The 12463-nt window shown below is 39.8% G+C and overlaps 1 protein-coding gene across 2 annotated transcripts in view; it reads left to right on the forward strand.

The window, feature by feature from the left end:
• Positions 1 to 12217, forward strand: part of sema4ga (sema domain, immunoglobulin domain (Ig), transmembrane domain (TM) and short cytoplasmic domain, (semaphorin) 4Ga) — a 29080-nt gene extending 16863 nt beyond the window's left edge. For both annotated transcript variants that reach the window (XM_027141936.2, XM_047812311.1), the window contains exons 4-15: positions 369 to 431; positions 510 to 608; positions 733 to 826; positions 1470 to 1583; positions 1792 to 1946; positions 5159 to 5334; positions 7701 to 7848; positions 8459 to 8681; positions 9382 to 9497; positions 9613 to 9767; positions 10014 to 10075; positions 10380 to 12217. In XM_027141936.2, coding sequence (XP_026997737.2) covers positions 369 to 431; positions 510 to 608; positions 733 to 826; positions 1470 to 1583; positions 1792 to 1946; positions 5159 to 5334; positions 7701 to 7848; positions 8459 to 8681; positions 9382 to 9497; positions 9613 to 9767; positions 10014 to 10075; positions 10380 to 11269 — 2295 coding nt within the window. In that variant the 3' untranslated portion in view covers positions 11270 to 12217. The remainder of the gene's footprint in view (positions 1 to 368; positions 432 to 509; positions 609 to 732; positions 827 to 1469; positions 1584 to 1791; positions 1947 to 5158; positions 5335 to 7700; positions 7849 to 8458; positions 8682 to 9381; positions 9498 to 9612; positions 9768 to 10013; positions 10076 to 10379) is intronic.
• The last annotated feature ends 246 nt before the right edge of the window (positions 12218 to 12463 follow it).

Below are 12463 nucleotides of genomic sequence, written 5' to 3' on the forward strand. Positions count from 1 at the left end.
AGCTTTTTAGATTTTTTGCTGCCAGAATAGAAAATTCGTTATAAAAACAGCATGCACTTTATTAGGGTTACCTGGACTCGGTGTCCAAACATGGTTGGTAGAGTTACTGTAGCTTTCCTTTTTGCTCAAACCAGCCTGGCATCAGCAGTGTGTTCTCGCACACACAATGGCCACTATTGCTGGATGTTATTTTTTTTGTTGTTGATTTGTTTTAAAGAAAAACAAAGCCTAATCTGGCACAAGCAACCTTGACATGGTCAAATACAGAGATTGCATTTGTTTTTTCATTCAGATGTCCTTTTTAAAAGTATGGTGAATGTAGATGGCGCAAGGTAAATGAAAGACATGCCGATCTTTCCCTCGTACAGATTGACTGGGAGGCCCCTGAAGACCAGAAGCAGCTCTGTCTGAAGAAAGGCAAAGACAACAAGGTTAATACCATCCTTACACATCTAGATCATTTCTTTTTTATCCTGTTCTAATTTACCGACACATTTCTTCTCTTACAGACTGAATGTTTTAACCACATCCGATTCCTGCAGAGATTTAACAGCACCCACTTATATACTTGTGGAACTCATGCCTTTAGCCCACAGTGTGCATATATTGTGAGTACAATATCTAAAACCCTATGAGTCCACACATGAGTTTCATGTTTATTTTGATGCTTACAATGTTTGTCTTTATAGCTTTATAGATGTCTGTCTGGTTTTTTCCCCTGTGTTTTTGCAGGATTGTAGGGAGTTTAAATTGTCTTCTGTGTTCGAGGAGGGTCGAGAAAGGTGCCCTTATGACCCTGCTAAAGGCTACACAGGCCTACTTATTGGTAATGAAATAATCAGCAGCAGTTGTTTACGCTGTAAAGACTTGTCGTAACCCTGCGTTCAGACTAATACGAGACAACCACAAATTGCCTGTGCAGGTCTTGAAGATGGAGCTGCAAGTACAGCAACAAGGACTTAATTAAGATTAATTATTAGTAGAAAAACTGCTCATGAAAAAAATTGCTTGTTATAAAGAAGCTGTAGTGCAGGATGTTCAATCTTTGCTTAATCTTCTATACGTCACCATCTAGTTGGAATAGGTTCTAAATAAATAAATATTTTCATGGCTTTTACTTAAATATTGAAATGCATTTTAAACAAAAGTCACATGGAGGTATGTAGATATTACACAGTACTTATTATACACATGTTACATACATGTGGGCTGCTGTCATTTTTACAGCGACAAGAGGGAAACCTGGTGCAGCACCATTGACTTTACTCGCTAATGTGAACACAGGGCAATAGTTTCAGGTTGATTTTATAGAAAAACATATTACTGGTAAACACTATATAACTATGTAATAACATGCTTGTAACTACATACAAGTATATAACTTCTGGTGAAAGCATCCTTTTTTTTGTTGCATCTTTTATGGTCATAAACCTTTCACACATAATCACAATACTGTTCTTTTTTCTCAGATGGTCAAATGTACACGGCTTCCCAGTACGAGTTCTGGAGTTCTCCAGACATTCGTAGGAACTCTCCAAACCCCACGCTGAGAACAGAGGAAGCCCCCACTCGCTGGCTTTATGGTCAGTGAATGCATTACAGCATATGGAAAAAACATCTGCTCCTCGGTTAATATCAGCGTATTTATAGACTGATACTTTTTCAATTTAATAGCTTTCCCTGGATTAGTGTAGTGATGTTTTCCATACGTTTCTCCAGTGGGGATTAAGGTCATTTTCTCCACACTGAACACACATCGTATTAACATAGAAATGTTTTTGCTCTGTGCAGAGGCTGATTTTGTCCAGTCAGCGCTGATGAAGGAGAGTGTGAATAGCTCTGTCGGAGATGACGATAAGATCTATTTCTTCTTCACGGAGAAGAGTCAGGAGCACAGTCTGTACTCCGGCTACAGCAGGGTGGCCCGAGTGGCCCGTGTGTGTAAGGTACAACCCAAGCCATTCCTGATCTGAGCACACATTTGTAATTTGTGGCCAGCTGCTTATTTCAGCTGGTGTGAAATCAGATTTAAAAAACACATTTGATCTTTAAACACAGTCATTTGGTTACACATGTATTGGATTCGACACATTTAATACAGTCAGTTATTACCATGTTTGATAAATGAAACCTTTGAGGAACAACTATTATTTAAGCAAAGTGTTCACTGGTGTTTATCTCTCATGCTGTGTATATGCACAGCTTGTGCCATTGATAAATCCCACACGTTGAAAATTGATGTGACTCCTTCAGATAAAGAAGCACAATCTAATATCCATAGATCGTAAACAACTTCCCTTTTAAAAGCAGAGTTGCTGCTCGCGGTGATGTCTGTTTCCTGTTATAGGATTTTACATTCCATTCCATCTTTGTCATCTATCTGCATGTTGTGAAAACTGAAAATAGTAATTAATCTTTCAGTTATGATGAAATCACTGACGGTACATGGTGTTGGAGCTCTACATAGTCGTTTTACCTGATTTTAAACTTCTGCCCCTAGGGGTTCTTACATATGCATGGTCAGGACTATATGCACATCCTCATGAATTAGCAAAACTTTATAAATCCCATTCAGTGCATAATAACGTGTATGTACGTTTTGCACACAAAAGTATGCCTTTGATAAATGAGGCCCCAGAATTCTGTTTTCATTTTGCTTAGAGAATTGGTTCTCTCTCTCTCTCTCTCTCTCTCTCTCTCTCTCTCTCTCTCTCTCTCTCTCTCTCTCTCTCTCTCTCTCTCTCTCTCTCTCTCTCTCTCTCTCTGTCTCTCAGTATCAGCACTATCAATAATTTAATTTCATCCATATTTGATATTTCCCCCTTCGTTTTCCTGGCATGAATTGGCAACACTTCATTTAAAACCAAAGAACGTACGATATGTGTAAAGCCTTCAGACGCCCACAGAGGAGGCATTTGTATAGAAATGTGGTGCAGTGGAGTGTATTATAGAGTGACTACAGGAAAGAGAACAAGAGCTGAGAATAGAGTTCAAAGCCTGTATGACCTATATATGTATAACCAGTGTTTATCATGCAAAAAATTGTAAATCTGAGTTTATTAATTTTTTATTATCTAGTATAGGATACGGGATATTAGTTAGTCAGCTGACCTATTGGATTATATAGGCTGTCACCCTCGGCCGTGTGTGTGTGTGTGTGTGTGTGTTTGGGGTGGGGGAATGGTAATCATTTAAAGTTAGATTTAATTGTATGTATAGAATTAATTATTATTTACCATTAATAATTAGCATTAATCTTTAAAAATGTTCATGGATGGTCCTCATAAGAATAATAAAAGTGTGTGTGTGTGTGTGTGTGTGTGTGTGTGTGTGTGTGTGTGTGTGTGTGTGTGTGTGTGAAAACCTTTTTTTTTTTTTTTTTTCACAGCAGAAAGCTGAAACCTTATTAGTTCCCTTTTCTTTGCAGCTTAACGCGATCCTTAATAGAGTTTTCACATCAGTGCAGTTGGTGTAGTTGCCAAGACTCTCTCTCCCATGCTGCTTTTCCCCCTACACACTCTGCTCAAAGTGCCAGTCTCAGATTACAGTAAGCTCATTGCTCTCACTCAGTGATTCTCAGCTTCGCAGTTCTTTCTTTATAAAAATGTATTCATCCATCACTTAGTTGCTCTCCAATCCTCAGCAATCAGTCTGACGTAAGCTAGTAGATGTTCCCCACTCAGGCGAAGCTTAGTAAAGCAGAACTTTGTTTACTCAGGCAGGATGTTCTGCCACGGTTCTCGTTAGACATTTGGCACTGTGTTCAAGGACAGAATGCACTTGCGCCAAGTTATTTACTGCACTTGCAATGCTGAGTCTACACTGAACTACATATTCCATCAGCCTGCTAGGTTACATCACTGCAATAGACATTAAATGAAATCGAAGCTCATCGAACATTTCATGGAAGGCTTAGTGAGAGGATACACTGTTAGACGCTGAGATTGCATTGATATAAGCTTGTTTAGCACTGTTAGTAGTGGGCTGTGAATTTGATCTGTGAATTACAATTAATTTACTTCTTTATATGTCTTTAAAAAAATGAATTGTATTGAGTCTTGCAGTTTTGCAGTAGTGTCTCATGTATATTGAACTGTGTTGACTGTGGGCAGACTCGTGATCTCTCTTTGCTAGTCTACACAGCAGGATCACTTTAATGAGAAGATTATCCTTCATTATCTTCATGCTAGCAGCAAAATACGCTGCGCACACAGACTGACTAAGGTTCTTCACAAGCTGAAAATGAGTCTATTAACTATCTAATTACACATGCATCTGAAAAATGTGTTTCTGAAATGTTTTTAATATTCTCTTCATTAATCCCTAATGAGGATATGTGTGTTATTATTTTCGATGAATGATTACAATTTTTTTTTCCAGCATTAAACATTTATCTGCATTTAAAAATGTTTAAAAAAAACTTGGAGTGTACATTTGTGAGGTGGAAGACTAGCCATTTTTAGAAAAGAATCTTATTTCAGTGCTGATTCCGAAAGGTTCAACTAATGATTACTGCAGATACATTGTCTCAGAAATTTTGCCAGTTTATACTAAAGTTTCTTTGGCATTTGGTCTAGTGTATTTTAGTATAGCTTAGTGTGCAGGGCCTGTTTAAACACACTGGCTCAGGGGAGGTGCCCGGCTGGGAGAAAACTGCATGCAGAGGCATTTGGTGTAGTGTCCAATAAGAGCTGTGTTCCTCTGGGGGATCAGAGTGTAAATGAAATTTGCTAAATCCAACCCTCAGCATGTCAAATATCTTTTCTCACCAAGTTCAACCTGTTCTAATTTCCCATGATCACAATTGCAGCAGAATAGTGATCCTGCCAAGAGCAAATGGGTAATTTATGCTTGACTTAAGTGTGTTATGCATTTGATCTCCAGCTTAGTTTTCAATAATATAAATATAAGTAATAATAATAACCCTTCCTCCACCATATGTGTGCCATTTACATGCTCTACCCCTATATTATATCTGGTTTCATCCAAATACTTTGGTTTTCTGTGCCAGCTGTAGGCTGAATGGCATCTTTTAATTGTCCATATTCATATTATTTAATAGGATGTAAGCGGCTAAGACTTTTTAAACCTGTAAAATTCAGTAATAAGTGCATTCTATTAGATTTTTCCCCCCATTCTCTATTCTCTTCTCCTGCAGAGCGACAGAGGTGGTCTCCTGACCCTACAAAAGAAGTGGACATCCTTCCTGAAGGCTCGGCTGGTCTGCTCGCTCCCCGACTACGAGTTCCATTTCAATGTTTTACGCAGCATGTTTGTGCTGGAGGGCCCCAGGACTGAGGACACTATGCTATATGGCATCTTTGGCCTGGAATGGTAAGAACAAGAAGTCTGTAGAGTTTGATATCTTTTGTGGTCCTGGTTGTTTGATTCATTAAAGGATTGATTGATTGATTGATTTTCCATTAAAAACAAGAACCTAACCTTTTCAAATCTTGATTGAATCAAGCAGGCAGCTGAGGTTTATGTGTGTAGATCACACAAGACTCATTTCAGCGGCTATATAAGAAATATGGAAAAATTCTGATCCTGAGTTTGCCCAGGTAGATGAGCACCTGAACGAAGGCATTGACAGCCACCACCAAAGATTATTCCAGTGACTAGTGAGCATTTTTGAGTTTACTAAGGTATCAGTCTGTTCATGAGTGCATATGTCCATTTGGCCATGCACCTCATGCTCGATGTGTCTGTACTCAATCTCTCAGAAGCTCACTCCAGCAGCATAATCCCAGGAAGAATGGCTGACAGGATTTTGGCTGCCTGAGGTCTGTTATCTTTTTTTCATAAGCAGGTCTGTCACTCTGAATAGATTTGAGGATGTTCTATGGAGAATTCTGAAGCTCTGCTCCTCTAAGTCTTGGTTTAACAACAAAAAAAGACTAGTGTTAAATCAAATAAAATTAAGATATAAAATAAATAAGGTATTGAGGTATTAACTAGGTTTTTTCCATACAGTATATTGTGGAAGAAAGCATTGCTTTTTCTTTTGCTCAGGCTCTCCTTTTGTTATCTAAGTGAAGAGCAGTTTTAATGAGCTGGCAGGCTGGTGTGAGATTTGACATGTGAACTGCAAGCTGATGAATAAATGAGGGACAGATGACTGAACTGAGAAACCCTTCGTGTTTGCTGACTCAGAAAGGTGAAACAAGTGAGGAGAGATTACTTTGAAAACTGCACTATAATGAACCGCTTGTTGTGACCTTCAAGTTCAGGTCGAATTGTTTTTGGTGGCCACATGCTAAGAACTTGACCAGATAGTGTTTGCATGCATGCTTCATTGATTATGCAATGTTTGTGTGCTCTTGTGGATCTGGTGGAGAGAAAAAAACGGACTGCCATTGGCCAGATTTTAAGAGGGTTAACATTGAGCTATTGCCATGAAACCTGGCCATGTACAGTATGCACTCTCTAGTAACCTGTGGAACTTGATCCAAGTTGGCCACTGACAGGTAATACTTCTGTATTTGAAATGGAAAAACAGGTATCTCTTATAAAATAAAGTCTACAGTGAAAATTGTTCATTTGTTTAAGCTGTAAGAAGTTGCTTATTGGTCCAATTAACTGTGTTTGCTCAAACTTAAGTTCAATTTGTCCAAATGATAAGACACATGAAAACAACACGGCTATCACATTGCAATCAATACTAGCAGAGTAGATTTTGGTTTACTCGAATAGCTTTAACTGATATAAAGCTGAAAGCCATGTTCAAGATTCCGATAAGGTCAGCGTTGCAAAGTATAGGGTGTGATCATCCATAAGGGTCGGTCTGTAAGTAAGCACACGTCTGATTGGGCAATTTTGGTAGAAATAAATAATAAATACAGTGATTAGTGTATAATGCTGAATTGATAACTTGATTAAATATTCTTGATAACAAGAATATGACCACTAACCGTTACAGGCATTTGACAGGCTTTCATCATAAAATCTAAACAGTATCTTCATTTGTGGTCTTTTTAGTTTTCTGTACAACTTGGAAAATACTGGTAACTGGTGTGCAAGCACTCGCAAATAATCCTTGTACCGCTAATTCCCTTTTTTGGCTTATCTTCCTTCTAACTTCTCTTCCTATTTTCTACTCCTCATCTCATGTTCCCCTCTCTTCTCTCTTCTTCAGTCACTAATATATGCTCAGTAATATATGCTCACTCTGTCCCCGTCCCTTTTCTACCCTCTTGTCAGACGAATGTACTGCAGCTCTTGATGAGTTTTGTCTCTGTCTGTGTCTCACTCTCTCGCCCCCGTCCCTCTACCTTCCTTTATATCTTTTTGACGTCTATTTTTTATTTTTTTTTAATACATCTGTAATCTATTTTTATGTTGCTATGGTTACACTGTGGGCTCTTGGAGCCTCTGTGCCAACATGCCAAGACCTTGAGAAACAAAGAGATCAGCCAAGGCTCAGAGGAAGAGAGCCTCTCGAGCTGCTGAAGCAGGCCCACCCACTACAAACTGTAAAAAATCAGACCTGCACTAACTGATTCAAAACTTTGATTTGAAGCCTTTTTTTTAGCTTTCTACTTTCTGTTGCCTAGAAACATTCAAATAATGATATAACGTAAGCATGAATTTACTCAGTCACATTTTGAGCATTTATTTTGGGTTTTTAGTTAATGTGGTGCTTGAACCTCTTGCATTACTGTTGCTTTGAGATTGCATTAAACACTGTTTTTGTTTTACAGGAAAAACGTCAAAGCCTCGGCCATCTGCCGCTATTCAATCAAAGACATCCAGCAGATTTTTGAAGGGCCTTACATGGAAAACCAGGAGGACGCTGGCGCCAAATTGACTGAGTACACAGGGAAGGTGCCTGATCCAAGACCTGGCTCGGTAAACTCTGCAGCTCTGTAGTCTCCTCTTACTCTTGCCTGCTTATCTTGATCCACCCAGTTCCACCTGCTTGCTTTGTGCTCCTACGTGACAGACGTAGCAAGGACAGAGCATTGCAATTAGACTGAGGAGAGAGAAGCAAGCATGAAGCAAAGCCTTAGTGATGAGGTTCTTAAGGCGTAATGGCTCATTGCCATGGAGATTAGGATCAAGTATAAAAGACATGTCAAGATGCCAAGACATTTATAATGAGTGCCTTTGCAGATATATGACATTTCATGTTCAGATTCAGTAGCTGTTTAGCTTGTCTAAAAATTTCTGAGAAAACAGTTTTGCTGACTGTAATTGGTGCTTTAAACCTGTCAGCCTTTGCTGGCAGTTAGGTTAGAACCTAAACATTTACATGTCGACATCGATGGGTCTTTCCTGGAGGCTAAAATTGTGCAATGTCTAACATCATGGGACAAGATGCAGTGTTTTACTTCAGTGGTTTTAGTTTTTCCTGTTTTCAAGCCAGGGGGCAATAATTGGTGCATAGTGTGGCGTTTTTGCATTTGGACTTCCCTTAAGTGATACTTTAACAATATGCCTTCATATCTTTTCTCCTCAGTGCATCACAGATCAACTCAGAAAAAAAGGCATCAAGCTGTCCACTGACCTGCCAGACGACGTGCTGCATTTCGTACGACGACATCCATTAATGTCTCGACAGGTCCTTCCTCTAGGACAACGCCCCCTGGTGTTTCAAAGGACCGTGGACTACTCTAAAATAGTGGTGCACAAAGTGACAGCTCTAGATGGCCAGTCATATCACATGCTCTTCATTGGGACCGGTGCGTTTTACTTGAGCGTTCACAACTACTAGTCTGTTTGTCCAGTCCGAATGAGAGAGAATTTGGTTTGTTAGTGATTTGGTTTGCTTGGGTATCGCATATCCCTTTATTAAATAAACAAAGTATTAAAACAGCTCATTTCATTCATTGGTCAGCAATTAGAAAATGGAAGAATGTACACAAATCTTCAGCAGGTTTGTACAGAAATCACAGAATCGTTTGAGCACAGAGAACACACACACTTTCTCTTTTTGTTTGTCAGTTGAAATATCATTAATGCTACAGCTGTGCTCTTTGGCTCAGATTGCGTCTTGTGAATCATTAAAGCAGCTTACGTCTACTGAAAATGTTATCCATACCCCAAAACACATGCCACGCTTGCTTTACTTCCCGCACTTGGGCTGATTAAGGATCGAACAGCTTTCTTAGTAGACTATCAAACTGGTTGTTTTGGTTTGATGTAAGTGTCGTAATTGTGTTCTCACCTGCCTCAATGACTCACACGGGGCAAACAGGTTTTAATTCAAACAGACTAAACTCTGCATATATGAAAGCACTTTTAGTTGCTTATACACTTTGTCACTTCAGACTCTACTTAAGCATGTTGGGTGGCTAAGGTGTGCGTGTTATTCTATGGCACATGATTGTGGTATTAAGTTCCTCAGTTTCATTGATCATTTTGGATGTTTGCATGCTGCAGATGAAGGTTGGCTCCAAAGAGCAGTAGAAGTTAAAGGTCAGCTTCACATTATTGAAGAGCTGCAGCTGTTTGAGGAACCACAGCCTGTGAACAGTATAGTCATCTCTCAGAAGCAGGTTGGTAAAAAAAAAAAAAAAAAAAGACAAATGCCCTCTACAACAGAAGGATCTAGCTCAAAATCATAGACATGTTTGTTTATGTTGTTGTGTCTGATTGTTGTTTCACCTCTAGATGAGTGTGTATGTGGGCTCACCCTCTGGTGTCGTGCAGCTGCCCTTGTCCACATGTCACAGATATATGTCCTGCTTTGATTGCGTGTTAGCACGGGATCCTTTCTGTGCCTGGGATGGGGCTGAATGTGTGGACATCACCTCACACACAGACAGGTACGTGTCTAGCCTTTGGTTGCGTAAGTCCAGAACCCCCCAGGGAAATTTGCCTTCCTGAATCCATGGGACATGTCTCTGTTTTGAGATACTTTAACATTTCTGTCTACACAATATTATTAGTAGTTACTGTATATTCCCATGCACTGAAAACAAGTTGGGGATTTTTAAATGTACTCAGACTTCTTAGAAGTTCTATGTGGATTCAACCGGAACTAATTATGTTTTTTTTTTAATTATGTGCAGATCCAATCTTACTCAAGACATCCTTAATGGGAATGAAGTCTGTGCGAAATCTGCAGCAGATGGTATGCATACTGATTTTCCCATCAGTCCAGTGTAACAGGAGAAGCCTTCAGTGCTTCAATAACACAATATTAAATAGCTTAAGCTGTTTATATCAGTTGAATATTTAGTGCAAAACATCCAATTACAATTTATTTATTATGATTTCAACATATAATTGATAATTGATCGATAGCACTTGAGTCAGTAAATGAATGATGAATGAATATACCTCAAAACTATTAACGTTATACTCAAAATGCACCTGTTCTTATTAACACCCTTAGATGAAATTGCAACCACTGATTTCCCTGACTTCATTTTCAGACCTGGTGCAACATCGTGTTCGCTCCGTGATGGCAGGGGACGATGTGCTCCTGCAATGTGAGCTCGGCTCTAATCTTGCAACCCCACAGTGGATGAGGAACACAGAACAGCTGAAGGACTATGGGCTGAACTCAGGCTATCGCATTGGCACTGATGGCTTGCTGGTGATTGAGGCAAGACTAGAGCAGAGTGGCAACTACAGCTGCTTCGCTCTGGAGAATGGCATGCAAATGCACATAGTGTTATACACTTTGATTGTGCACCGTTACCTTCCACCACCACCTCACTCGACACTCCATCCCAACTCCAATGGCAGCAATCCATCACCACAGCTGCCCTTTCCCCTCCCTCCACAGTTCCAGTCTGTGAGGAACATGGAGGCCATGTATATCTCTCTGATCACCATCCTTGGTGGATTGTGTCTGGTCCTGACTGTAGTACTTCTGTACGTGGGTTTCTGTGTGCAGAGCAAACGGGGGAAGTACTCTCTCCGAGCAGCAGCTCAAGCTGACAGAAAGAGGAAAAAAAATGACCGCATGGAGCTGAAGACTATCTCCAGCCACTGTAACGGGAAAGCAAAAACACAAGATGGACTACTGCAGATTGTTCCTGGAGAGGCCCAGGTTTCCTCCAATAAAGAGCTCCCTCCTGCACCACCACTTCCACCACCTCCACCAAACTCCGAGTTAGACTACACCAATGGTTTCTCAGCCACACTGCCCAGCGTCTTACGCAAAATGAATGGCAACAGTTACGTGTTACTCAGACAAACTGATGGAGACACCACGTCTCCAATGTACTACTCTTTTACCGAGGAACTCAACCGGATTCTGGAAAAGAGGAAGCACACCACACAACTGTGTAGCAAACCTGATGAAAGTTCAGTATAACACTTAAGAAAGGAAATGTCTAACATGTCAGAAAGGAATTGTTGCAGCTACAGCCTATATTGCGTACAGACTGAAACAGAAAATAGGCTGACTGATGAAAGTTTGTTTTATATTTTCCTGTCTAGTGACATTTTTTTTTAATTGTCTCTTATTTTGAAGAGAATGGATTCAGTGAACATGAAAAACAAGAACAGAACAAAAGTAGTGACACAAACACATAATGCATAATCTACCTCGGAAGAGTGTTGCTATAATAATAGCACTGTGTTCCACTGGGAGTGTGAGATGGGAGGTGGCAAGGAACAGCAGGTACACAAGTCTGCCTGTGGGGTGAAAGCAAGGATGCTTCACATAAAACGCAGAGGAAAAGGTCGGGACATGGACATGAATGGATGGACATTATGGAATGATTTGATCCATTGGTTAAAGAAACTGCTGGCTGGAGTCTTAATAATTTCAGAAATTTGTGGATGTGGCCGCTTTGGAGCAATACTGCTGAACTGCACTATATGTTGATATTTTCTATTGGGATAATCTGCTATTTATGTCACCACTCACTACACTGATGACTCAACTAACTGCATTTAATGCACAAGTGAACACTGAGAGACATTAACATTATGACTTCAGCTTTTATATCTTTTGATTTTTGAGGTAAAACATGAAAGTGATTAGTATTAACTAATGGGATGCACCTTAAAAGCAAAAGGTATTTGTTATAAATGTTGCCTGTTCTCCGAGAGCTAGGCCGAGCTGTGAGGATCAGAATAGAAATCCTGGTTTTGTAATATAAATGGAGGATTCTTCAAAAATCAACACCGTTGCTCGGCCAGATGCTTTACTAACCACTAAATGAACATGTTTTTTAAAGAAGACTCTAATAAGTCATTTCACAATTCATAACCCAGACAAAATGAATTGTAAACAGTAAACAGTCATTTTCCTCTGGTTCTGAGCCCTTCTCTGTCTCATGTGATTTGCTCATGACTGAGTGTAGGTGCAGTTCCTTTTTGTCGTTGCTGGAACTTCACAAAGTCTCTAACCTGCCAGTTAACCATGACCACAGAGGAGCACAGGTAAGCTGATGCTGACGAGCTGCCAGCATTTTCTTGAAACAGACCGTTACAGTGTATCCTCCAGACGGGCGTTTTAATCTTAAGCAGGAAAAGCGAATTAGTACAAAACAATAATCAC

Source organism: Tachysurus fulvidraco, chromosome 4 (assembly GCF_022655615.1).
Source record: "Tachysurus fulvidraco isolate hzauxx_2018 chromosome 4, HZAU_PFXX_2.0, whole genome shotgun sequence".
Lineage (NCBI taxonomy): Eukaryota > Metazoa > Chordata > Actinopteri > Siluriformes > Bagridae > Tachysurus > Tachysurus fulvidraco.